General features: G+C 50.1%; 11 protein-coding genes and 1 non-coding gene across 12 annotated transcripts; 5 read left to right on the top strand and 7 right to left on the bottom strand.

Annotated features, from left to right (window-relative positions):
- Window positions 1-233: 233 nt before the first annotated feature.
- YALI1_E25812g (uncharacterized protein) lies at window positions 234-2834 on the top strand (the record flags this gene model as incomplete). The annotated part of the gene is made up of 1 exon (XM_504243.3): window positions 234-2834. One exon carries the CDS (start codon window positions 234-236, stop codon window positions 2832-2834), a length of 2601 nt encoding a protein of 866 aa, XP_504243.3.
- Window positions 2835-3225: 391 nt separating this feature from the next.
- Window positions 3226-5334, bottom strand: YALI1_E25761g (uncharacterized protein; the record flags this gene model as incomplete). The annotated part of the gene is made up of 1 exon (XM_504242.2): window positions 3226-5334. One exon carries the CDS (start codon window positions 5332-5334, stop codon window positions 3226-3228), a length of 2109 nt encoding a protein of 702 aa, XP_504242.1.
- Window positions 5335-6474: 1140 nt separating this feature from the next.
- YALI1_E25729g (uncharacterized protein) lies at window positions 6475-8544 on the bottom strand (the record flags this gene model as incomplete). Its single annotated transcript, XM_504241.3, has 1 exon — window positions 6475-8544. One exon carries the CDS (start codon window positions 8542-8544, stop codon window positions 6475-6477), a length of 2070 nt encoding a protein of 689 aa, XP_504241.2.
- A 411-nt stretch (window positions 8545-8955) lies between these two features.
- Window positions 8956-9044, bottom strand: YALI1_E25724r. The gene has a single exon. It is a non-coding gene; the product is annotated as a tRNA-Arg (tRNA).
- A 942-nt stretch (window positions 9045-9986) lies between these two features.
- YALI1_E25713g (uncharacterized protein) lies at window positions 9987-11711 on the top strand (the record flags this gene model as incomplete). The annotated part of the gene is made up of 2 exons (XM_504240.3): window positions 9987-10078; window positions 10148-11711. 2 exons carry the CDS (start codon window positions 9987-9989, stop codon window positions 11709-11711), a joined length of 1656 nt encoding a protein of 551 aa, XP_504240.1.
- Window positions 11712-12269: 558 nt separating this feature from the next.
- Window positions 12270-13139, top strand: YALI1_E25692g (uncharacterized protein; the record flags this gene model as incomplete). Its single annotated transcript, XM_504239.3, has 1 exon — window positions 12270-13139. One exon carries the CDS (start codon window positions 12270-12272, stop codon window positions 13137-13139), a length of 870 nt encoding a protein of 289 aa, XP_504239.2.
- A 166-nt stretch (window positions 13140-13305) lies between these two features.
- On the bottom strand, window positions 13306-13974 carry YALI1_E25675g (uncharacterized protein; the record flags this gene model as incomplete). Its single annotated transcript, XM_504238.3, has 1 exon — window positions 13306-13974. The coding sequence occupies one exon, from the start codon at window positions 13972-13974 to the stop codon at window positions 13306-13308; it is 669 nt and encodes a 222-aa protein (XP_504238.1).
- Window positions 13975-14358: 384 nt separating this feature from the next.
- YALI1_E25671g (uncharacterized protein) lies at window positions 14359-15588 on the top strand (the record flags this gene model as incomplete). The annotated part of the gene is made up of 1 exon (XM_504237.2): window positions 14359-15588. The coding sequence occupies one exon, from the start codon at window positions 14359-14361 to the stop codon at window positions 15586-15588; it is 1230 nt and encodes a 409-aa protein (XP_504237.1).
- A 175-nt stretch (window positions 15589-15763) lies between these two features.
- On the bottom strand, window positions 15764-17497 carry YALI1_E25640g (uncharacterized protein; the record flags this gene model as incomplete). Its single annotated transcript, XM_504236.3, has 1 exon — window positions 15764-17497. The coding sequence occupies one exon, from the start codon at window positions 17495-17497 to the stop codon at window positions 15764-15766; it is 1734 nt and encodes a 577-aa protein (XP_504236.1).
- A 1362-nt stretch (window positions 17498-18859) lies between these two features.
- On the bottom strand, window positions 18860-19231 carry YALI1_E25622g (uncharacterized protein; the record flags this gene model as incomplete). Its single annotated transcript, XM_068283085.1, has 2 exons — window positions 18860-19089; window positions 19147-19231. 2 exons carry the CDS (start codon window positions 19229-19231, stop codon window positions 18860-18862), a joined length of 315 nt encoding a protein of 104 aa, XP_068139186.1.
- Window positions 19232-19788: 557 nt separating this feature from the next.
- Window positions 19789-21567, top strand: YALI1_E25617g (uncharacterized protein; the record flags this gene model as incomplete). The annotated part of the gene is made up of 1 exon (XM_504235.3): window positions 19789-21567. The coding sequence occupies one exon, from the start codon at window positions 19789-19791 to the stop codon at window positions 21565-21567; it is 1779 nt and encodes a 592-aa protein (XP_504235.3).
- Window positions 21568-21703: 136 nt separating this feature from the next.
- YALI1_E25587g (uncharacterized protein) lies at window positions 21704-22726 on the bottom strand (the record flags this gene model as incomplete). The annotated part of the gene is made up of 1 exon (XM_068283084.1): window positions 21704-22726. The coding sequence occupies one exon, from the start codon at window positions 22724-22726 to the stop codon at window positions 21704-21706; it is 1023 nt and encodes a 340-aa protein (XP_068139185.1).
- Between the last annotated feature and the right edge of the window lie 54 nt (window positions 22727-22780).

Here is a 22780-nt window from a genome sequence, read left to right as displayed (position 1 = left end):
AGAGCAGAAAAACCCCTGGCAACGACGTAAATACCACCTGAAAGAAATAAAACGAGTTTTCCATGTCGAATATTCACCCGGGAACCACCCTCTTATATACACACTCTCCCCACACCCTTCAGAACAACCACACCACTGTGACCCCCACATGCATGAAAGCACGCATCTTTTGCTAAATTCAAAGCTGTACACAAGCCATACTAACGACCATCTAACGACCCGTCAACAGCACAATGATCACGGTCACGCCCGGGGAGTTGGCAACCATCGACGACGCTCTCACCGACCTGCTGCTGGAGCGCGTATTCTACTGGGCCGAGGTCCGCAAGGCCTCCGTGCACTACAAGCCGTTACGCGGCATTTCAGATCGTCATATCCACGACCTGGTGCGCTCCATTGCCGCCTGCGAGACCGGAGCTGCGGCTAATCTGGCGGTGAAGAAGGCCACCAACGCGTTTCTGGAGCTCAAGGAGGTCAGAGGATACCGAGGACGGCTTAGTCCACTGGCTTACGAAGAGTTCCAAAGACACACAGTTCGATACCTGACCATCTACAAGGCGTCGTGCGGGTTTGAAATCAACGTGTCCATGCGTTACAAGTGCCGCTCCAACCGAGGAGAGTCCTGTGTCATCTCCAGAGTCAGATACAACCGGGGAGACGAGATTGTCGGTCTGTCTGGTTGTCTGGCCAAGATGACCAAGGACGAAGAGCTGGCCCTTGCCAACGACTTTTCTGTGCTCCACTCCTCACGAAGAGGCGGAAACTGTCTCATGCTAGGCCCTGCTCGATTTGTCAACCACGACTGTAGTGCCAACGCTCGGTTTGTTCCTGTTCCTTCAGGCATGGTGATCCAGGCTGTCAAGCCCATCAATGTGGGCGACGAAATCACTGTCAAATACGCAGAAAATTATTTCGGACGCAGAAACAAGGAGTGTCTGTGCCAGACATGCGAGGAGAACTCCAGAGGCCTGTATGGAAGCCCACAGGAGTCTAGTGAGGAGGAGAGCGACGACGACATGGATGAGCTAACAAAAATTGAACTGCAACGGAGAAAGAAACGGCAAGAGCAGAGAGAGGGAGGGACCCCCGAACTCAGAGAGGGAGGTCGAGGCTCGTCAGAATCATCTAGAGAAACTTCGGAAGAAGCTATTGAGATCTCCACCAGCAAGAACTGGCCATTGATCCCTAAAATCGAGTCTCACACAGCAGATAGTACCCCTCTCCCTGTACCTGTTGGAGAAGTGTCTGAAGCCACTGTCACTGAGGTGTCCACTGTTGTTCCTGCTCAAGAGGCTATTCCTGTTAATGAATCAACAACAGCTTTGTCGCAGTCGTCAAATGAGTTTCAGGACCCAACGATCGACCCCATTTTGAATGGGGCCAGTGCTGAAATCAGGTTCCCGTCTCTACCCAGCCCAGATACCACCACATCACCCGAATCACAAGTTCCGCCGTTCATTCAACCAAAAAGTGCCCGACGAAACCACCACTATCTTGGCATGCACAACACGGACGAACGAGTGCGGTTCAACGACCGACTGTCGGTTCTAGACGAGAGAGGCGGAAGTGAGGATATGGAGAGCTGCCTGGTGAGCGGCAGTGAGTCGCGAGACGATAGCACTGCTATGTCGCGAGATGAGGAGTCTTCTCGTGACGACGGTGACGGTTCTCGTTCCAAACGGTCCAAACGACATGTACGGGCTCAGCGCAAGAACTCAGGATCATGGTCTTTCAGCCAGGAAGATCTCAGCTTTGACAGACTGTGCAAGGCTGCTCGGGAACAGGCCTATGATCCTTCCAGGTATGCTCTGACGGGGGTGTATGGCTTCTCCGTTTCTGGGGCAACGCAGACGTGCGTGTCTTGTTGTTCAGTCTACAATCTCACTGACGGGCCCAAGACACTTGGCCACTTTTGTCCTCGGTGCCACAGACATGCTGCTATCCACAGCTTTGCCTGGCCGTATACTAACCATAAGCATGCCCTTCCCCTGTGTCTGCTAATGATGCGGCCTCCAAAGAAGCTTGAGGACGAGGACTGGGGTCTCTCCAAGCCACAGGTGGCTCAGCAGTTTGGTGCCAAAAATCGTAAGATTTTCGAGGAGGACGGTTTGTTGGTGCAGAAGAAGCGCAAGTCGCTGGCCTGGTCGTGGGAGTACACCAAAGAGGAGCCTGCCCAGGAAATCACCAGTATGCGCATTGAGGACATGAGTCCGAAGGAGCTGAAGAAGTGGAGTCAGGCCGGTCGACAGACACGGTCTGGACGGGTTTCTATGCTGCCGGAGAAACCCAAGCGGTCGAGAAAGTCGGCTCCTGAGCCTGTTGAGATGCGGGACAATGTGGCTCAGCTTTCACGAGAGGAACGAGCTTGGAAGAGAGCTCGAAGGGGAACCGTGGGACATGAGAAAGTGGAAGTAAATACTCCGACAGTAGAAACTCCGTCAACAGGCACCCCGAAGGTGAAGAAGCTACATTGGAAGCAAAAGCTGGCAATGGAGAGGAGACAGAAGGAGGCGGAGGAGGCTGAGGTGGCTGAAACCAGAGTTGCGGACGGTGTTGATGCATCTACTCCTAGTCCTGCTGGGTCCACGCCGACTCCTAGAGGAAGAGGTAGACCCCGAAAGTCTTCTCGGGAAGAAGAAATCCCTCCCGAGAAGACACCTGAGGCGAAGAGACCGAGTCCAGCAGCAACTAAGACTCCATCGATGTCTCCAAAAGTGAAGAAGGAGCCTCTCAGTATGTCGTTTTCAATGTCTCCAACGAGCCGGTCAGGACGGGTTCGAAACCCCACGGAAAAAGCATTGCAGTTGATGGAACAGGGAGAGTATGTGATTTGAAGAGGAGAAAAGGGGAATTACTAATGGTCGGATGGGTTGGATATGTATTTGTACTGTAAATTTATTATGAGTTATGGCTATTTGGCATACAAGTACAAGTATGGTGATCTTGTTTAGGTGGTGTAAAACTTGTGCGTCTGAAAGTTTAAAAAATAAATACTAGTACATACTTGTACTTACTACTTGTAGTAGAGAGACTCAACAAAACTCAGTAACATTGATTGTAGTTTTGAGTGTCTCTTATGAGAAGTACAAGGAGTACTCAAAAATGAATTTCTGTCATACTGTATACTCAAATATTTGCACATGTACAAGTACAAGTACGTTTCTCACACACTCTCTCTTTATACAAGCTTATTATATACGTTAGCGTTCCTCTATCTATCAATGCTCAAACTTGAGACTCGGCCAGAAGAGCCTCTCCATCTTCTCGAGTGGACCGGTTGTTGGTCTGCTGCTGGTTGGGAGACACATCGGGGAAGTCCCACAGTTTGTAGTAGTCCACCGCATGGCCTCCAATGGCTCCTCCACCCTTACCAGCTTCAAACACTGCCAGGAGGTCAAACTTGCCATTAGGGAACCAGAAGTCGAAGCAGTTAGTTCCGGCGCCCGAGTCGGTGGGGTTCTTCTCCTTCCACGACCGATTGTCCCGATGCTTGATGGCTTCACCTGCAGTAGCCACAAACTGATCGACTCCAAGCAGTTTGAGCACCGAGGAAAAGCAGGGCGACTTTGCAGCGTGTCCATGGGCGTTCATAACGGACTTGGCTGATGCTGTGGCGGCAGAGTGGTCTAGAGGGACCGACGAGTAGTCATCAGCACCCATGTAGCCGTACTTTTGCAGGTTGACGGCTTCGGAGGTGGTGAGTGACCTGCAGATCTGGAAAATCTGCACAAAGGACAGGAACGTGATCCAGATGAGTTGCAGTGAGATCCAGATGACAAGGTAGAACTCCAGGGGATCCCATCGCTTGATTTCAAGCAGCTCTCCAAAGTAGGCGCTGTTGAGAGCCAACCAGAGAGGAATGCCAATCTGCAGAAACAGCACGTAGAGCACAAACATGCGGTGGTTTCGGACTCCAATGGCGTTCCACACCCAGGGGCAAAAGTGATCGAACCGGGCCACGACTCGTTTCGACTGTCTACAGAACTTTGACCGCAGCGGCTTTCGCACGTAGGTAACGAAACAAAAGTGTCGCGTGTCAAACTCGCCCCGCTCAATGAGCGTCTCGATGACCTCCTTCTGCTCGGTGATGCCAGAAAGCTTGGGGATATATCCGGGGTCCATGGACATGCATCTGAAGAAGCAGTACATGGCCAGACCAAATATGGAGGCGAAGAAAAAGTTGAGAATGGGGTGGGAGGCAAAAGTAGCCGGAAGGACGGAAGTTAGGTACTTGACTGTCACCCAGAAGGCCGAGCCCGTGAATATACCTGCCTGGAAGGGTGATTTCAGTAGAGCAGCATGTCCGTTGTAAAGAGACGGTAGCACAAGTGTCTTTAGCAGTTTAATAGATCCGAACAGGGTCGCCACGGTGAGAATGATCCCAAAAATGGGGCCACAGAAGGTGCACAGCACCAGGCCCAATAAAATGAGAATGAAGGGGGTGAAGAAACACAAGAGATTAGTGGTTCGGGCGTCGAAGTATTTTGTTTTTTGGCTACCGTCGGGGAACCGTCCACAGTCGTCGAGAGCGCCCTCCAGCTGTGCGGTGGTGTTCATTTCAGCGGCCATGACATGGGGAGTTTTTCCGTCACTGCTTTTGGCGTACATGTCGGATCCTTCTTCGATGAGACGGGCAAGCGAGTTTCGCGAGCCGTTGACAATACCCCAATGTAATGGCAGAAAGCCCTGGGTGTCTGTGATCTTCACGTCCGAGCCCCATCTCAGCAGCACGTCTACCGACAGAGCGTCTCCCTGGTAGGCTGCCCAATGCAGAGCGGTTCGCCCATTTGGGTCCTGGCAATCGACAGGAAGGCCCTGATGCAACAGGTAAACCAGCAGCATGACGTTGGACGAATGGGTGGCGAGATGCAGAGCGTTGTAGCCTTGGACGTCTGATCTCAGCGGATCGGCTCCGTTCTGGATCAGGTAGTGTACAATGTACACCAGTCCCCGGCGACAAGCCCAGTGTAGTGGCGTGCCATTCAGCTGGCCTCCTTTGGCGTCCACCACCGCTCCCTGTTCTACCAGATACTGGCACGTGCTGATTCGGTTGTTGACTGCCGCCCAATGGAGAGCAGTCACTCCATCCTCAGCGGTGTCCAGAACCGAATAGCTGCCCGATTCACATAGCCGCTTGACCTCGGCGGTGTTGCCGTCTCGGGCTGCCACCACCAGCGGGTTTTCCTCCTCTTCCACGTCACTGGTGGCCTCTTCGGCGTTGGTAGTCGACTCCACTTTGCCACTGGCGGTCACTCCTTCGGTCTGGGTGCTCGGGGCGCTTTTGGACGCCACCGAGAGGCCCGAGATGGTCTGTAGTTCTGCGTCGGTGCTCATGGCGTGTGAGCAAGCTGGTTGAGAAGAACTTGGTGGGTGTGGGTGAGGTGTACAGGTGTGTACAGCCTACTTACGCGTCTGAGCCTGTACGTGTGTGCAGTGTATTTGCGCTATGTCCCAACACCACCTTAATCCACAGGCAAGGGCAGAATAATCGCCAGGCAGACGAAGGCAAAATAAGACAAAGTGAAGCAGCTTAGAGTGGTCTTGCCTGGTACATGGAGCTGTAAAAAATAGAGATAGTTGGAGGGCGGCAGTCCGTCACGTGACGCGCCATGAGCTCCCGCTCCGCTTAGCCGCTTCATGCACAGCCACGACTCAGCCTCCAACTAGTAGTCTCGACTCTTGTACTGCACCTCCCACATTGCCGGCTTGGCACCTCCTCGTCTGTAACGCTCGCCAGGGGCATGCAATCAGATTAAATTTTCATTTGGCTCTGTTGGCAAAAAAAGTTCACTAAAATCACGGATTTACGCACCGAGAAAAAGCAAGTTGCAAGGGTCTAAATAAATCACTGTCCCCGAGACCGGGCTGTACGTACAGGTAGATTGATCTGGCGAGCACTACTGTAGATAGCAAGAAGGGGCATTAGTGTTGGTACCTGAGCTGCTAATTATACAGCATGTAGCTAGCTACAGACTGTAAATACAAGCCTGTACATACGATAGGTGTACGAGAGCGCCCTGTCGCCACAGCAACCACTTCCATGCAAAGACCATACAGCACAACGCCGTGTATGCACCGTATGAACTGAAGCTCATCCGGAGTACGGGTTGTACAGTCCGTGATACAACAAAAGTAAATACCAGCCATTTAGTAATAGCGTGAGGTATTTAGAACCAAGTGGTAACGTGTACACTGGTACATTCTGGTCATTGGGACCTTCTCATCCCTCGTCCACCAGCCTCTCTAAAAGTGTGCGACATTTGATAGAGCACATAGAAGAGGCATTTCAAATCATTAGCAGGGTTCAAAAACAGGAGGGTTCACCAGGTCCGTCCACTTTGCTTTCCAATACAGTTCGAGACATCGTGTGACTGCAGCTACCGCGTACCTACATACTGTCCTTCTTGTAGTAGCTCGGACACATTCTTTGATCAATCGTTATTTAGCCGTGTCTACAGTGTTCTAATTGGCCCTCTACTTGAGTCTAGTAAGAATGTCATCGACCTCTGCTGTCATGTCCTTCACCATAGACTTGACTCTCAATAGGCCAGGTTTGAGAGAGCCCAATTTGCCTCCTTCCTTTTGCGAAAGATTGCCCACTAACGCCACAGCTCGGTAGATCATCTCCACCTCTGTATCTTTGTCCAGAATGCGCTGCAGACAGGCCATCAGCTTCTCGTTCTTGACCATAATGGGAGGAGCAGGATCCCACTCGGACAGCATGGCTAGAGCACCCATAGCCGCTAGACGTCCCGCTTCATCAGATAGATCTGTCAGAGCAACCAGTAGATTGAGACGCGAGTTGGCTGCCTTACTTCCGTCAAGATACTTCTCGGCACAGTAGGGCGAAAGCGATAGGTTGCAGACCAGCTCCACGGCACTTCGTTGCACCATGGGGTTCTGCGAAGTCATCATGTTTTCAATCTTCTCCCATCCGTGGCTGATAATCACCTTTCGGGTGGTATCGTCAAAAGAGGCGAGATTGGTTAGAGCTAGGGCAGACTCGAATGAATCCAAAAGAGGGAGGGGCGAAAAGTCGTTGTCTATGTTGGCCAACAGAGGAATGACAGCCACCGAGGCTGAGATTTTGGCGCCGAAAACAAGACTAGGATTGGTAGAAACCAGTAGCTTGGCCAGCCCCGAGGTGATGAATACCTTGGAGGCGGGCTCCAGCTGCGCGTCAGTGTCGCAAAGTATGTACAGAAGCGTAGCCACCGCTCCTTGCTGCGTCAGAACGCCTCTCAGACTCTTTTGCTCGGCCAGGGATGTCAGAATAGTACCTGCTACAGAACGAGCATTGGGTTTCAGCTTGTTAACTAGAGCTGACAGAATAGCTGGGATTTTCAAGTCTACGAGAATCTTGCAACGTTTGTCAGTCTGTTTGGTGATCTGTGCAAGCTCCTCTTCTTTCTCCTGGACAGCCTCGGCATACTTCTTCAAGTCAGCCACTTTCTTTTGATCAGGAGACAGACGAGGAGGATAGACTGCCAAGTTGGCAAACACAGACAGGGCTCCGTAGACCAGCGACGAGTCGTTGGACTTGAGACACTCCACGAGCTGTTTGAGCAGCTCGTCGTTCACAATGATGCCCATTCGCACATTCTGGTCCAGAGAGGTATACGCGAGACCCTCCACAGCCTGTTTTCTGAGATCCTTGTCGGGAACAGACTGCTCAAAAATGGACGATAGCGACTCCAGGGTCGAAAGTAGCTCCTCCTGCTGGGGCTCGCTTCCCTTGGGCTTGGGATCCTTTGGCTTGAAGCTCAGCTTGGTGAGAATGGTGGCAGTGTACAATTTGATTTTTTGCGAAACAGTTGCTTGCAGCAATTGCACGAGGTCCTTCTCGAACTTTGCGCCAATCATCTCTCGGCACTGTTTCGAAACACAGGCTGAAGACAGACAGTCTAGAATGGCCAGCATGGTAGGTTCGGAATGTGTCATCGAAGGGGTCATTTTGAACTGCTGCATCCATTCCGAAGCGAAGATATCGGCTGCTCGGCCGCTATCAATCGAGAAGAGTACTGACAGTAGTGAAAAGGCAGTAATGACGCTATCTGTGGTTTCTGCAAGCAGAAAGTTCTCAATCTGAAAGCCCAATTCCTTCTCAGCCTCGGCGGGAAACACCTCAAATAGACGCGCAATGATCATAACTGCCAGTGCAGTTGTCCGATCTTCCGTCTCCAAACTGGAAACATAACTGGGAGCGATTTCCACCAGTTTCTTGAACGTGGCTTTGTCGAATGGCTTCTTTTGCATGCAAATCACCTGAAGATAAAAGTCCGGATTTGTTTTGAGCAGCGACAACGAGTCGTCAATAACCGTGTCCTGTGGAATGTCGAGCTTGGCTACAGCTCCAAACTGTCCGTGTTCAGCACATGTTTGTAGACACTGCTTGGGGTCCTCTTTGACGGCCTTGGCGAATGCTTCTGGGGAGATTTTCGTCAGATCGGGTTTCTCAGCGCTCACAATTGCCTTGAGCTCTTTCAATTGGTCGGCTGCGCTCTCCAATGCGAGCTTTTCTGTCTTGTTGGTCACTTCGTCCATTGTATGTGGGTACTGGTAGGGTGTGTGATGATGCGAGATGTGAGATGTGAGGATATGTGCATGCAGGCGTTTCTTGATGGTGCAGCAAGCAGCACTTCCGGGAATGATCTAAAGCAAACAAAGGTTAAGAGTCAAAGCACGTGATTCACAGTCAGTGATACTGCTCAAGTGCTTAGAATGCCAAGAATATCGCTCTATTTGTGGTTAGATGACTCCTCCTAAACACGCATCTCAATGTCAACTGATTTCAATAAAGTTTCAGAAATAGAGCATTGTTAAGGTTCAGATACGGATGAGAACATGCAGCAAGGTAAGAAAAAAAATATAGCCCTCAAAAGGAAGCCGTAAAAGGTGTGTCAGTGTGGTGGGTAGCCAACAAAGAGAGCAAGAAGGGCAAATAAGGCAAAAAAGAGAGGACGACAGGACTCGAACCCGCAGCCTTTGGAGGACGTCGTTCAGAAGAACCGAAATCCAATGCGCTACCATTACGCCACGTCCTCACTTGAGATGTTGTCAGAAAGTGTGTTCGGCAGTTTTATATGGCAAAAGATCGAAAATCCCCCGGCGAGAAAAGCCCCCAAACGGCCAATACAGGAGATAACAGTGCTTTAGCCACAGCTTTATAGCATTTTTGACTTATAGAAGTTTGTGACATTGAGAAAAGGAAGAAGAAAGCCCCCATGACGAGAAGTCATACATGATTACTAAGCTTGAACAGAGCAGCCTGACGAAATGGAATAACATTGCAGTAGAGTTGACGAAGGCACGATCTCGGTTGTTGGAAACTGTCAGTAACCACTAAAGAAGATTGCTTGGTTTGCGACAAGTGCTTAACGCGATTTTTCAATGAGTTTCATGAGAATGTTCCTCCATCTGCCTACAGGAGGCTTTCAGTAAAGGTCATCAAAATAGCTTAACTAAGATTTTCATCATACTACACACAAGAAGACGACTCTATCAGGTGGCTTTCACTGAATTCTCAATAGTGAAACACATGTAGAACTGTCAACACGAATCCAAGTCACGCATAGGACCCAAAATACTCTTACATTTCGAGCAACCACCGCCTCTATTATTCGCCTCCCTCATTCCGCCTCCTCTGGTCTTGGGAACCTTATATGGAAAGGGTAGTACAAGGCGGTGGTGCCTTCACAGAGAACATGTCAGCTGTTTGAGAATAGCCAGAGAATCATGCAATAGCTAGTACGGATTAGTCACGTGGTAAAGACGTTTGTATGTGTTTATTTGTCTCGTTCTTGTCCCGTAACACCCATTTTGCTCCAGGCTGCCGCCTCAGCGGCACGTGACCTCAAACTTACCCTTCCGAAAGGCCTAGAAGTTTTGGGAGGTGTGTAAACGTTTACCTTTGGGGTGGGAAATTATTACAGATCAAGTGAAAACACCTTACAGTGCATCACATAGCCAACTACACACAACACAAGATGGCCCAGCAACAGACAATGCCCATGCCTGACATGTCCAATGCCATTGTGGCTCAGGACGAAATGGGACGGCCTTTCATTATTGTCAGAGAGTGAGTACAAACGACACGAGAGGAGGAAGCTGAAGGTGGCAAGACACAGTCTAGGACACGCTAACATAGCCAAGGAAAGAAGAAGCGCGCACACGGAATTGAGGCCGTCAAGAGCCACATCCTGGCCGCTCGAACCGTGTCGGATATCGTCAAGACCTCCCTGGGTCCCCGAGGACTGGACAAGATTCTCATTTCTCCTGATGGAGACATCACCATCACCAACGACGGAGCCACCATCATGAGCCAGATGGAGATTGAGCACCAGATTGCACGACTTCTGGTCGAGCTCAGTCGGTCTCAGGATGACGAGATCGGAGACGGAACCACCGGTGTTGTGGTTCTGGCCGGAGCTCTGCTTGACCAGGCCTACGAGCTTATCGAGAAGGGTATCCACCCCATTCGAATTGCCAACGGTTTCGACCAGGCCTCCAAGGTTGCCGTGGAGCGACTCGAGCAGATTGCCGACACCGTGCCTGTATCTGACGTTGACAAGTCGACTCTCATCAAGGCCGCCAAGACCTCCCTGGGCTCCAAGATTGTGTCCAAGGCCCACGATCTCTTCACAAACATTGCCGTGGACGCTGTTCTGGCTGTGGCCGACCTCGACCGAAAGGACGTGGACTTTGAGCTCATTAAGGTCGATGGCAAGGTCGGAGGATCCCTCGAAGACACCAAGTTTGTGCGAGGAGTGGTTCTGGACAAGGACATGTCGCACCCCCAGATGCCCCGAGACATCACCGACGTCAAGATTGCCATTCTGACGTGCCCCTTCGAGCCCCCCAAGCCCAAGACCAAGCACAAGCTCGATATTAGCTCCGTCGACGAGTTCCGAAAGCTGCAGGCATACGAGCAGAAGACCTTTGAGGACATGGTGGCCAAGGTCAAGGCTACTGGTGCCAATCTGGTCATCTGCCAGTGGGGATTTGACGACGAGGCTAACCATCTGCTGCTTCAGAACGGTATTGCTGCCGTTAGATGGGTTGGAGGACCTGAGATTGAGCTGCTGGCCATTGCCACCGGCGCCCGAATCGTGCCCCGATTCGAGGATCTGTCTGCCGCTAAGCTCGGCCACGCTGGACGAGTGCGAGAGCTCGAGTTCGGAACCACCCGAGACCGAATGCTGGTTGTCGAGGAGTGTGCCAACCCCCGAGCCGTGACTGTCTTTGTGCGAGGCTCTAACAAGATGATTGTAGATGAGGCCAAGCGAGCTCTGCACGACGCCATCTGTGTGGTTCGAAACCTGGTGCGAGACAACCGAGTTGTTTACGGAGGAGGAGCTGCCGAAATTGCATGTGCCATTGCCGTTGCCGAGAAGGCCGACCACATGACCGGAATCGATCAGTACGCCTTCCGAGCCTTTGCCAACGCGTTGGAGGCCATCCCTACAGCTCTGGCTGACAACTCGGGCCTTTCTTCTATTGAGAGTCTGGCTTCTGTCAAGTCGCGCCAGGTCAAGGAGGGCAACTCCCGACTGGGCATTGACTGCCTCAACACTGGCAACAACGACATGCGAGAGAACTTTGTGGTGGATCCTCTGATTGGAAAGCGACAGCAGCTGCTGCTGGCCACCCAGCTGACCCGAATGATTCTCAAGATCAACGATGTCATTGTCACCGGCACTGATGATTATTAAACGGAGAGGGGCGAGTAGGAAGGACGATATCATGAGTATAAAATAGGATTATTGATAGAGGTTTGAATTAGTGAGAGTAATGAGAGGGGTATGACAGAATGAGGGAGCTGGTGACAGTACTGTTCTCACAGCACACAACACTTCGATCTCATACACATGTACTTGTACGAATTGAAGGTACAGTAAACTTCGAGATGGTATTAGATGTCTTACTATACAAGCGAACAGAGAGAGTAGAGTCTACACTACTTGTAGTAACATATAACCAAAGCCACATTGTTTGTAATATTTTTATATTGTGTCTAACACAATACTGCCTCTTATGTGAAGAGCTTCCAGCTCGTCGTTATTATTGGTGCTTTTTATTGTACTGTACTTACTTTCTTCGCATGGGTCAATTGGGTCGCACTATTCTCCTTTTACGATACTCCACTGGGCGGTAATGAGAACCAAGAGCAACATCTGGGAGAAAAGAGCTAATAAATCAAGCAAAGATAGTACCAAGAGCACCATAAAGCGTTTTCAGTCTATAATACTCCTTCTACAAGCAGTTCTTAGATGATCTTTTTTTTTCTTCCCCACGTACTATTTTCGTCCAGCATGTTTGACTACACTGCACAACTTAATATGTCGACACCTAACACTATCATCCATCACCACCACACACAGCGCAAGATGGATCTCACTATCGACCCGTCGTTACGGGTGTGGGTTTTGTTCCCCATTTTCTTTGTCATGATTCTCGTCGGAGTGCTTCGACACTACGCCACGATTCTGCTCAATCCGACGCCCAAAAACGGAGACGCCATGACCATCCGACAGCAGCAGTTTCTCATGTACGGATCCAACCTGCGACTCAACGGCGTCAATCTGAGCCACACGGCTTTCCAGAAGCGCCAGAGCTACTTTGTCGAGCAGTTCAAGGCCGGCAAATACCTCGCTGACCCCGAAAATGACGGCAACAACAACCCCTCGCAGATGCTCAACGATCCAGGCCAGTTCGAGAAGGTCATGGACTCCATGAAGGGCCAGGCCATGATGGTGATCCCGCAGACCCTTATGATGGGCTGGGTGAACTCATTCTTTGCTGGCTTCATTCTCATGAAGCTGCCCTTCCCTCTCACCATCCGGTTCAAGGCCATGCTGCAGTCCGGTGTCAACACCCAGGATCTCGACGTCCGATGGGTCTCGTCACTGTCGTGGTACTTTCTCAATCTGATGGGTCTCAATTCCATCTACGCGCTGATTCTGGGAGGCCAGAACCAGGCCGGAGGCGTCCAGGCCATGGGAGCCGGCCAGGCTGGTGCCATGCAACCCGGAATTGTGTACGCCAACGTGTACAAGGGCGAGGCTGAGAACCTGGCTCTCGCCAACCCCAAGAGCATTCTCGTGGGCGTGGAGGATAGAGTGATTAAGCAGTTTAGCTAAATGATTATATGATAGATGACACTTTAGAAGCAAGGGTGACAAGAGCTGCAACTCGAGAGTAACTACAAATATGGACATAACGAGTTTCAATTGGTCATGACTAATTGTTTACAGTATTGCTCATTGCATTTACAACTCCAACTAGTAGTTTCCGTTCATTATTTGTCTAGCAATAAACACCCTGCTCAACTCCGAGGGGAGCGTCATGTCCGTAGGCTCCCTGCCAACTCACAGGCTGGGTCCACTTCATCTCAGATCCTCCCAGTAACCTGATCACAGCATCAGCCAGCTGATGTGCATCTCCAAAGTTGTCTCCTTCGTAGGCAAAGAAGACCAGTCCCAGAGCAGGACCCTTGACCAGTGATCTAAAGTAGCCTGATCCTGGCAACACCGCAGGCACTTCTTTGACCTTGGGGCCATCCAGCGACAGGGTCTGGAATCGAGTGGCAAGGTCGGATGTGTAGTATTCGATTTTGGGTGCGCCCACTTGTTCTCTGAGTCCTGCGTCTGACGATCCAAGCACAATGACGTTGGTGTACTTTTTGGTCAGCTCTTCCAGCTGGGCAGAAAAGGCCTGTTTGAAGTCCGCAATTGGTGGAGAGCGAATCTGAATCACGTCTGTGTCGAGTTTCTCGGATCGGTAGAGCTCAATGGCCGTGGCAACGTGTCCAGATTCAACCTGCTGGCCTTCAACATGATCCACTGGGGAGGCGAATGGATGGAGGTACGAGTCGTCGAGCCTGGAGACGAGAGAAAAGTCCAGCGAGTGAATCAGCAGATCAACGGTCAGCTGGGGAATGTTGCCGCAGGACACCGAGGGAATGATGAGGTTCATGTGTGGTTGTTAGAGTGGTGGCAAATGCTGGTATTTCTACTGTACTAAGACGTTTAACCTAAGGCAAGATGTACTGCACTCTGTTTGCAGTCTTGATATATAATTTGACAAAAGTTTGATTTCCAGAAGCGGGAAATGGGTCTTCCTATGGCGTCAAAACACAGTAAATTTGAATATCTTTTTTGCTACAAGTATATCATTTGAGCCCCAGTCTGACAAACACCCACTAGCTGCAATTTCTACTGCTTGCATACTACTACATCCCCCAGTATTTACATCTTTAGTTCACCAACAACCTGCAGCTATCATATGCACAACTCTATATTAAATTTTACGCCTTAGCAATATCGAGGCAGACAGACATCTCTCTACACCCATCTAACCATGTCCGATTCGACCGATACTCCCGCGCCTCCCGTCCATGTCGAGTCCGACACTCCCACTATCTTCTGCGTGGGAATGGCCGGCAGCGGCAAGACAACTTTTATGCAGCGGCTCAACTCGCACCTTCATTCTACGGCCAAGGACGGCAAGAAGCCGTATGTGATAAACCTGGACCCCGCTGTGCTCAAGGTGCCGTTTCACACCAACATAGACATCCGAGACTCGGTAAAGTACAAAAAAGTCATGGAAAACTACAATCTGGGCCCTAACGGAGCCATCATGACCTCTCTCAACTTGTTTTCCACCAAGATCGACCAAGTGCTGGGTCTCATTGAGAAGCGAGACTCTGACGGATCCATCTCCAACATTCTTGTCGACACCCCAGGTCAGATTGAGTGTTTCATTTGGTCCGCATCAGGAACCATCATCACCGATTCGCTAGCCACAACCTTCCCCACAGTGCTGGCATACATTGTTGATACTCCCCGAGCCACCTCACCCGCAACCTTCATGTCCAACATGCTATACGCATGCTCGATTTTGTACAAGACCAAGCTGCCCATGATCATTGTTTTCAATAAGTGCGACGTGGCAGAAGCTGCGACCCTCAAGGAATGGATGCGGGACTTTGAAAAGTTTCAGGAGGTGCTGCGAAATGACCCTGAGTTGTCGGGCGAAGGAGAGAACTCCAGTGGCTACATGGGCTCGCTCATGAACTCGCTGTCACTCATGCTGGAGGAGTTCTACAACCATCTGGATGTGGTGTCTGTCAGTTCTTACACAGGAGAAGGCTTTGACGACTTCATGGAGGCCGTGGGACACAAGGTCAAGGAATACAAGGAGGACTATGCTGAAGAGCGAAAGCGAGTAGTCGCACAGCGAGAGGAGGACAAGAAGAAGCAGAAGGCAAAGGACCTCACTCGGCTCATGAACGATATGGGTATCGAGGAGCCCAAGGGAGATAACCCCAGAGACGAGGTTGGAAAGCCCGACAGAATCGATACTCTATCAGATATGGACACTGACGAGGATGATGACGACGAGGATACAGGTATGGTCGATCGAGACGATGACGAACCTGGTGCCGAGGCTGCCGGTCCGGGTCTGGATGCAGCAGACGAGGCTGTTCATGAACGGTACAAGGCAGCCCTGGCTGTGGCTCAGCAGGAGGCCAAGGATCAGAAGACTCTTGATAGGCTGGAGGGATACATGAAGGGCCAGAAGAAATGAATGGTGCTGTACAAGTAGATACATTGGAAAATAGGATAATAACGATGATATGGTATAAATACCAGAGTGTATACAATGGTCCTGTATCAAAAACGCACTTCCACCACTCTTGGCAATACCTCTTACGAATACCCTACAAGTACACAGTAATACATCTATAATCTAATCAAATTCGTTATTCATCTTCTTTTTGGTTCGCCTTTTTGGGTCCAAAAATCAGGTTAGGCTTGTTGTCTGCCAGGTAAAAGATGGCCTTGGCAAACTCAGAGTTGCACCAGGCAAACCAAGGACGGGAAAACTTGGTAGAGTCATGTACATCAATGGACTCGTGCATCAGTCCCAAGCCGGCGGTGGTGGTCTTCAGTAGGTTGAGCGAGTCGAGAATCTCGTCATCACTCATGGCGGTACGAATAGCCATGGTATGGGACATGGGCCAGGCATTTCTGATACCAACATGGGGACCTCCAATACCGGAAAACGCTCGTCCAGTCAGATAGTAAGGGTTGCCCTGCTTGGACAGAATCATCTTTCGTGTGTTCTTGTACACCTCGTTGTCCTTGTCCACGAAACCCAAAACAGGAAGAGAGAGTAGAGAGGGAATGTTCGCGTCGTCCATATTGGTGATGGCTCCAAATCCGTCGATCTCGTAAGCAAACACCTTGCCAAACTTGGGATGCTTATATACGGCGTGTTTCCAAATGGACTCTTCGATCTGGTTGCCCCAATCCAGCACCTCTTTCGCCAGATCGTCTCTGTCAAGCGCAGCAAAAATCTTGGCGGCTCGTTTGAGCTCCACGGCAATGTGGGCGTTGGCAGGAATGAAGAACTGGAAGATTGTGGCATCATCCGAGGGTCTGAAAGCCGAACGAATGAGTCCAGTTCCATCAGCAACGGGGTTACCAATACCATTTAGGTTGAGAGTCTCGGTTCCAAGATCTGTGTGTCGCTTGAAAGAGTATCTGGTCTTGAGAATATTGCCATGCTCGTTGTAGGTAGGCTGAGACTGGTCTTCTAGCACTCGGGTCAGCTTGGCAATAGCTCTGTACCAGGCTCCGTCGTTCCCAGAGAATGTGTCGTCAACTTCTTCCTTGTCGTCCTTGATTTCCTCGTAGTAGTCGTTGGATAGCGTCAGAAACGAGGCCAGAGAGTCGAGCTCATACTTGCACTCAAACACGACATTGTGGTCCACAGGAGGCGACACTTTATCTTCTCCTGCATTGAATTGCGGCCTGATTCGCGACGCTCGTGGAGGCTGGAATGCGTTGCAGTATGGGAACATTTGAATGTAGGAGGCCTGGGTATTGATGGCTCCCTTGTACAGCTGTTGGATGTGTGGGTCGGTGGAAATGAAGCGTTTGTAAGGTGACAATTGCCAAGCGGAGTCTCTGAGCCACTCAGCGTTGATGTCTCCAGTCACGACAAAAGTCTGTGCAGACGCCTCTTCCGACTGGCGTCTGTGCCACCGGATAGTGGTGTCGAGGGTGTTGGGGAAGGCGTTTTCAAACAATCTGGCGAGATCTGGGTCAGCCATTTTGGCAGTGAACTCCTCAATTGTTTTCTCAACCTCATCCGAATGAAATGTACGACACTTCTTGCTCGGTCGCATGAACGGCAACCGTAGAGGACCGTCGCTGAAGGGTTCATGTTTAGTCTGAGAGTACGCCTCGTAATCGGGGCAGGAGCCTCTGGCCTTCCAGGCAGCTTCAAACTCGCGATCTTGGGGGAGAAGCGGGCGTCGTTTTGTGTCTAGAAAATGCGGGTCCTCCTCCTCTCGCGCGTCTTTAGGCGAAGACAGATCTGGGTCGGTGGTTTGGTCTCCTAGTTGAAGAAGAGTGTTGAGCACGAAACCTGCGACTACAAGCCACAGAACGAGCGCCAGCACTGTTTTTGGACGGTGGTACCAGGCCATGGTTTGAGCGTTTGTGTGTGTATGTGTTTCTGGTCGTTGTTGGTGTTCTGCCAGAGTGGTTGTGGATGTGTGTGTTGTAATGCCAGATGTTGTCTTGCGTGTGTCAACTAAACTCTCGGGTAATGCACGCTGTACTTAACCTTGCAGGGCATGTGACGATAGTGGAGGAGGTAGCGGAGGGGTGCAAGATGGAGTACCTGCGAGATCGTAGCAGTTTTCGCTGTATGTGAATGTTTGTTTTGTTTGGAACGAAACCATTGTCTTATGGTGTTTCTACTTGAGCATTTCAGCCACAAATCAACTCACCTCTTGTCCACTGCAACTCGCCCACTCAAGCCAAAGTGAAATTAGGTGAGAGAGATTTATGTGATGTGATACAAACAAGCTCCGTCATCTGTGATGTTGATGGAGTCTGAAAACGCCTGTGTACGAGTATGCCCCGCAGATTGTTTTGCAACCCAAGAGGTTTCTGCATTTTCTTAGTAAGCCGATACTAGCTGTAGGCATCTGTGGGCTTCTCATACAGACGTCCATACACTTGTCGCTGATGTATACTACAGTAATCTCACTTGAACACTACAAGTAGGTCTGACGTCTGCACACCTGTATTCCCGTGCTTGATAGGAACGGCACAAAACATACTTTGCAACACACTTCGAAGGACCCACCACCTATTTAACCTGTCGTCAACTCACCTCTATTTGTCCTGCCTGAATGCTACTGGTGGAGTTTATACGAGTGTCGACAAACGTTGACGATAGTAGATCAGTATGTACACACAGCACGACTATTCTCCAGGAATTGCTGTGGGTACAAGTAATATGAGACATTTCCGCGAGACTGCCACATTGTTCCAAGTTTCCAAGATGAAATTTCGGACATTACGATATCCGCATTTGTCAGGGAAGTCCTCTACAGCTCGTCGTACTACAAGTGAGTACCTCTATAGCTCAAGTGAGTACGACAGGCAAGGAGGTACCCATACAAGTATTCAACACGAATGATATTTGGCTCCGAAAGGTCAAATGTCATTCAATCACTGATACTGATCATAAACACGTCTGTAAGGCCTAACTGTGCCCATAGTTTCTGTAGCATGGATCTGGCTCATATTGCTAATGAGAACCGTGCTAAGTAAACTATAACTAAAATGTGAACTATAATTACTTACTGTACGCAGATTTCATGTGTGAATATCTCAAAACATCTACAGTAGTGGCAACAGGGAATTATTTGTAAAAATTTCTTGAGAAAATGTTGGTATTATCTTGATCATGACTTAAATGATGCCCTTAGCTCATTCGGGACGTTGAAATAGGTACTCCAAGCAATTATTTTTCTTCAACTATACCCTAACAAAAGTCAACTAAATGCACGAATCAGAAGCGGATCATGTGCAGCCTTGAAATATCCCTTCAAACGCACCGTACATTCTTTCCTATCCAGCCCGCACGATAGATGTACCAAACCTACAAGTAGCAAGCGCAATCGTCGATGTACCAGACTCGCATAACCCCATACTTCCAGCTCGCACCTGAGACTGCTGTCTAACTCATTCCACGTTGTACTGTACACGGTAATCCACTGTCCAGCTCAAGACACTAAGATAAGGCACATGACAAAAAATGTTCGTCAAGGAGTCTCTAGACCAATTACCATGTCTCTAAAAGCGCGGAGGCCCCCAATAAACCACTCGAAACCAGCTGAATCCAATTCTGAGACTCCCCATCTCATGACGTCATATATCACATGACCGCAGACAGCAGCCGTGTGCAATTAGCTCAGCGTTTGGGTCCAGATGATACTGTTAGCCAAAGAGAGAGAGTGAGAGTGGTTGCTATCGGGGAGGCCATAGTAGCATTCATTCCAGCATGTAAAGTGTTCAGAGGACAAGATAAAGAAGCTGGGGATCGCGCTGTATTTATATATTGTCGCCAACGCTTTGGGTCGCTTGCTCCGAAACTCCAACAAGTAGGAGACACTTAATTCCCCTTGGCCCCCAAACACACAACCATGCACACGACAAGGCACAGGATAGCAAGTGAGCAGCCAGAACTGGTGTTTAATATTATTATGTACATCCACATATGAGTAAGAGCGGAGCATCTGCCACCTGAGAAGGGGACTCCGTAGTAGGCACCTGACTTGTACGCTTACTAATACCAGCTCTCTATGGACACCGCTTTTAATTGCACTATTTTAATCGCTTCTATCTCCCCCTGACCACATCTCTACTGCATTCTGATTGTTCTTTACACCATCTGGCCCCTCCCCCCACAGATCATATCTGCATGCACTCACATACAACTGGCCAACAACTCAATCACAATCTCACACCTCAGCACAGTACGAGTACAACTACACAACACAGCACACACACAATGGAAGTGGTAGCAGCAGCCATGGCTCTGGACGATAAGCGCGACGTGTCGCCGTCGTCGTCGCCTGCCAAAGATAACCCGCTGCATCAGCCGTTATCAGAGCTTTTTTCCGACCTTTTACAACAACATCTGCCCGCCAAAACCCGACGTCTTCTGGGACCTCAGAAATGGAACCAGCTGGAGACAGACGACAAGGAGCTCATTGAAAAGCGACGCAAAGAGATTGTCAACGACTTGGAGACGCACTTTGCCGCCAAGAAGGACGAGTTCCAGACACTGTTGGAATCAATCGTGGCCGGCCAAGAGTCGTCAGAAGAGGATAAGGGGACGCAGGAGGAGCCGCTGGACATTAATAACACGGCAGCAATCAACGCGTTGGAGCAGTCGCGGCGCAACTCGCTGACTAAGCCACTCAAGTCGTCCCTCAAGGCCGACGGAGACGCTACCAAGAAGAAGGTCATGTTTGAAGACAAGGACGAGGATAAGGAGGATGAGGAGAAGGAGAACAATAAAGGACAGGCAAAGGACGCCCCAGAAGACGATAAGAACGACAAACCGACTTCATCATCCGTCAAGTTCAATGAAAACTCGTTTTCGGAACCGTTTCCAGAACTGCCCAAGGGTGCACCCACGCATCCAGACGCCAAAGATCCGGATTACATCCGTCCCACCGCAGATACAGGCGTACCCACCGTTAGAGAAGACGTAATGGCAGCCCTGTACTCGTCGCCACAAAAACCCACGCTTCTGGGTCCTCAACTTGACTTGCCCGCGTCCAGCTACAAGGAGAAAAAGAAGTCCTTGGGGCCCAAGCCTAGGCTGTATGGACAGCACGATAATTCCAACGGAGACTCTGAAGACATGTTCAACTTTGATGAAGAGCTCCCTGAAGACGATCAGGACGTTGATCATCATAACAAGCCAGACACAGCTACTTCTGCCACCCATCGTCGGGCCTCGGTAGGCGGAGATGCCTCGGATCTTCCAGACAAGCTCAAAAAGGAGTACCTCTCTTACTTTGGACCCATCGAGGAGGATGTGGAGAATGTTACTGAAGACTCTGTCACTGCCCATTCACGTATCCAGATGTCTTCTACAGCTCCCACCGCTCCCATGGTCGTAGGATCACTTGGAAAGCGTCCCCAGTCTGTCTCAAAGTACGGCTCCGACACCTCCTCCACTGGAGCGTTCGACATGTGGGTTCACGAGGAGGATAATGGCGACGATAGGTCGTTTCTGGGCAAGAACTCGTTCAATCCTCGAATTGGTGAGATTCCCGAGGAGGAAGCATCGTTCTCTGAAATTGTCGGTTCTCCCCACGCAAAGTCGTCTGCCATGGCCGTTGGATCTGTTCCTTACATCCAGAACCCTCTGTCCAACTCTTACAAGCCCAACAGAGGTATCGGGCAGGCATCTGTGTCTCGATTCCCGTCGGGAACGTCTTTTTCGGGCGTTGGGCTCACGGAAAAACAGCAACAGCGAATCGAAAGTGAACCTGCTGCTGCGGGTAACCGTCGGCTGACTCTGGAGGAGCGCGATGACATCGACGTGAGTCATTCGTTGGATGAGGAAATCAAGATCAACGAGATCCGGGAGTTGGCTCCTGGTAAGATGAGTTTCTCGCAGCGAATGATGTACGAGAAGGATGGTCGGGACACTCAGAAGATTAGCAGTAGTCCTTACATGTAGTCTGACGAAGGATCATGTTTTTGGGGGTGGTCTTCAATAGTTTCGGCTTAATTTGCTAGCGACACGTAATCAGATATCGATAGACGGTGGTTGAAATAGCTCTAGGCTGTATCTAGATATAGATTAATGAATTGCATCATTTATGGTAGTGAGCGTGTGAACTGTAGTCGACGTACTCGATCCCAACGACAGTCTTACCTGGATGTCCCTGTTTCACATGACCGAGTCCGCTGGGTATGTTTTCTAGACCAGAGTAGCAGTGAATTTTGGGTGGTTTCAGCTCGTGGATGAGTTGTTCAATCTTTAGTGTCACTTGACGGCCATAGTCTTCGTTTTCGTGTACTTTTTTGAGATTGAGACTCCTGACAGAGACTGTATCTGAGTGTAACGAAGCGTTTAAGCAGACCATTTGAGGTATGAAGTGGTCGGAGTGCTTGCACAGTTCCAACGCTTGAAGGACCAGAGACGCTGACTCCTTCCCTATACAGTCAATTGCGTAAACTATTGGCTCAGTGATTGCACTTAGGATATCTTCTGCGGTCAGGATTTTGTTTCTGTTGAGAACAAGATCAGCTCCAAATGATTTGACATACGTGTGTGACCTTTCAGAAGCTATACTGACCACCCTGAGTCCTTTTCTCTTGGCCAGCTGAAGAAGAAACACTCCTGTGCAACTAGCTCCTCCCCAGATGAGCACTGTACCAGAGCCAGCTTTCAATCCATCTAGAGCAACATAAGCACTAATCAAAGGCACTCCATAACCAATTGCTTCACTGAAATCCATTCCGCCCACATCGGCTGCCAAATGTTCAGGACATACAGTGAACTCCTGGAAAGTCGACGTACGCAGATCGCGGTAGTTTGTGCTCACCAGCAGGACTCTGGAGCCAACTCCAAACTTCTTCACAGCATCTCCTATTGTCACCACAACCCCCACAGACTCCCGCCCATTGATCCAGGGGTATCCATGTATGCCAAAGCCGTATTCGACCGATTTCCAGTCAACGGGATTGACTCCCACTAGCAAATTTCTGACGACAATTTCGTGTGGCATAGGGACAGGGATCGGCACATGATTCACCTCGTAGTGATGTTTTTCCGTCACTACCAGACATCTTCCCTTGTCTTCTCGTAGTCGTTTTATCCCCCTCTGTCGCATGTTCGCTACAGGTGCAGGATGACGGGTCGAGTCCAAACGTGACTCAAATATACT

Source organism: Yarrowia lipolytica, chromosome 1E, assembly GCF_001761485.1.
Source record: "Yarrowia lipolytica chromosome 1E, complete sequence".
In the NCBI taxonomy this organism is placed as follows: domain Eukaryota; kingdom Fungi; phylum Ascomycota; class Dipodascomycetes; order Dipodascales; genus Yarrowia; species Yarrowia lipolytica.
Note: the sequence above shows the minus strand (reverse complement) of the source record. Positions and strands in the feature narration are given on the sequence as shown.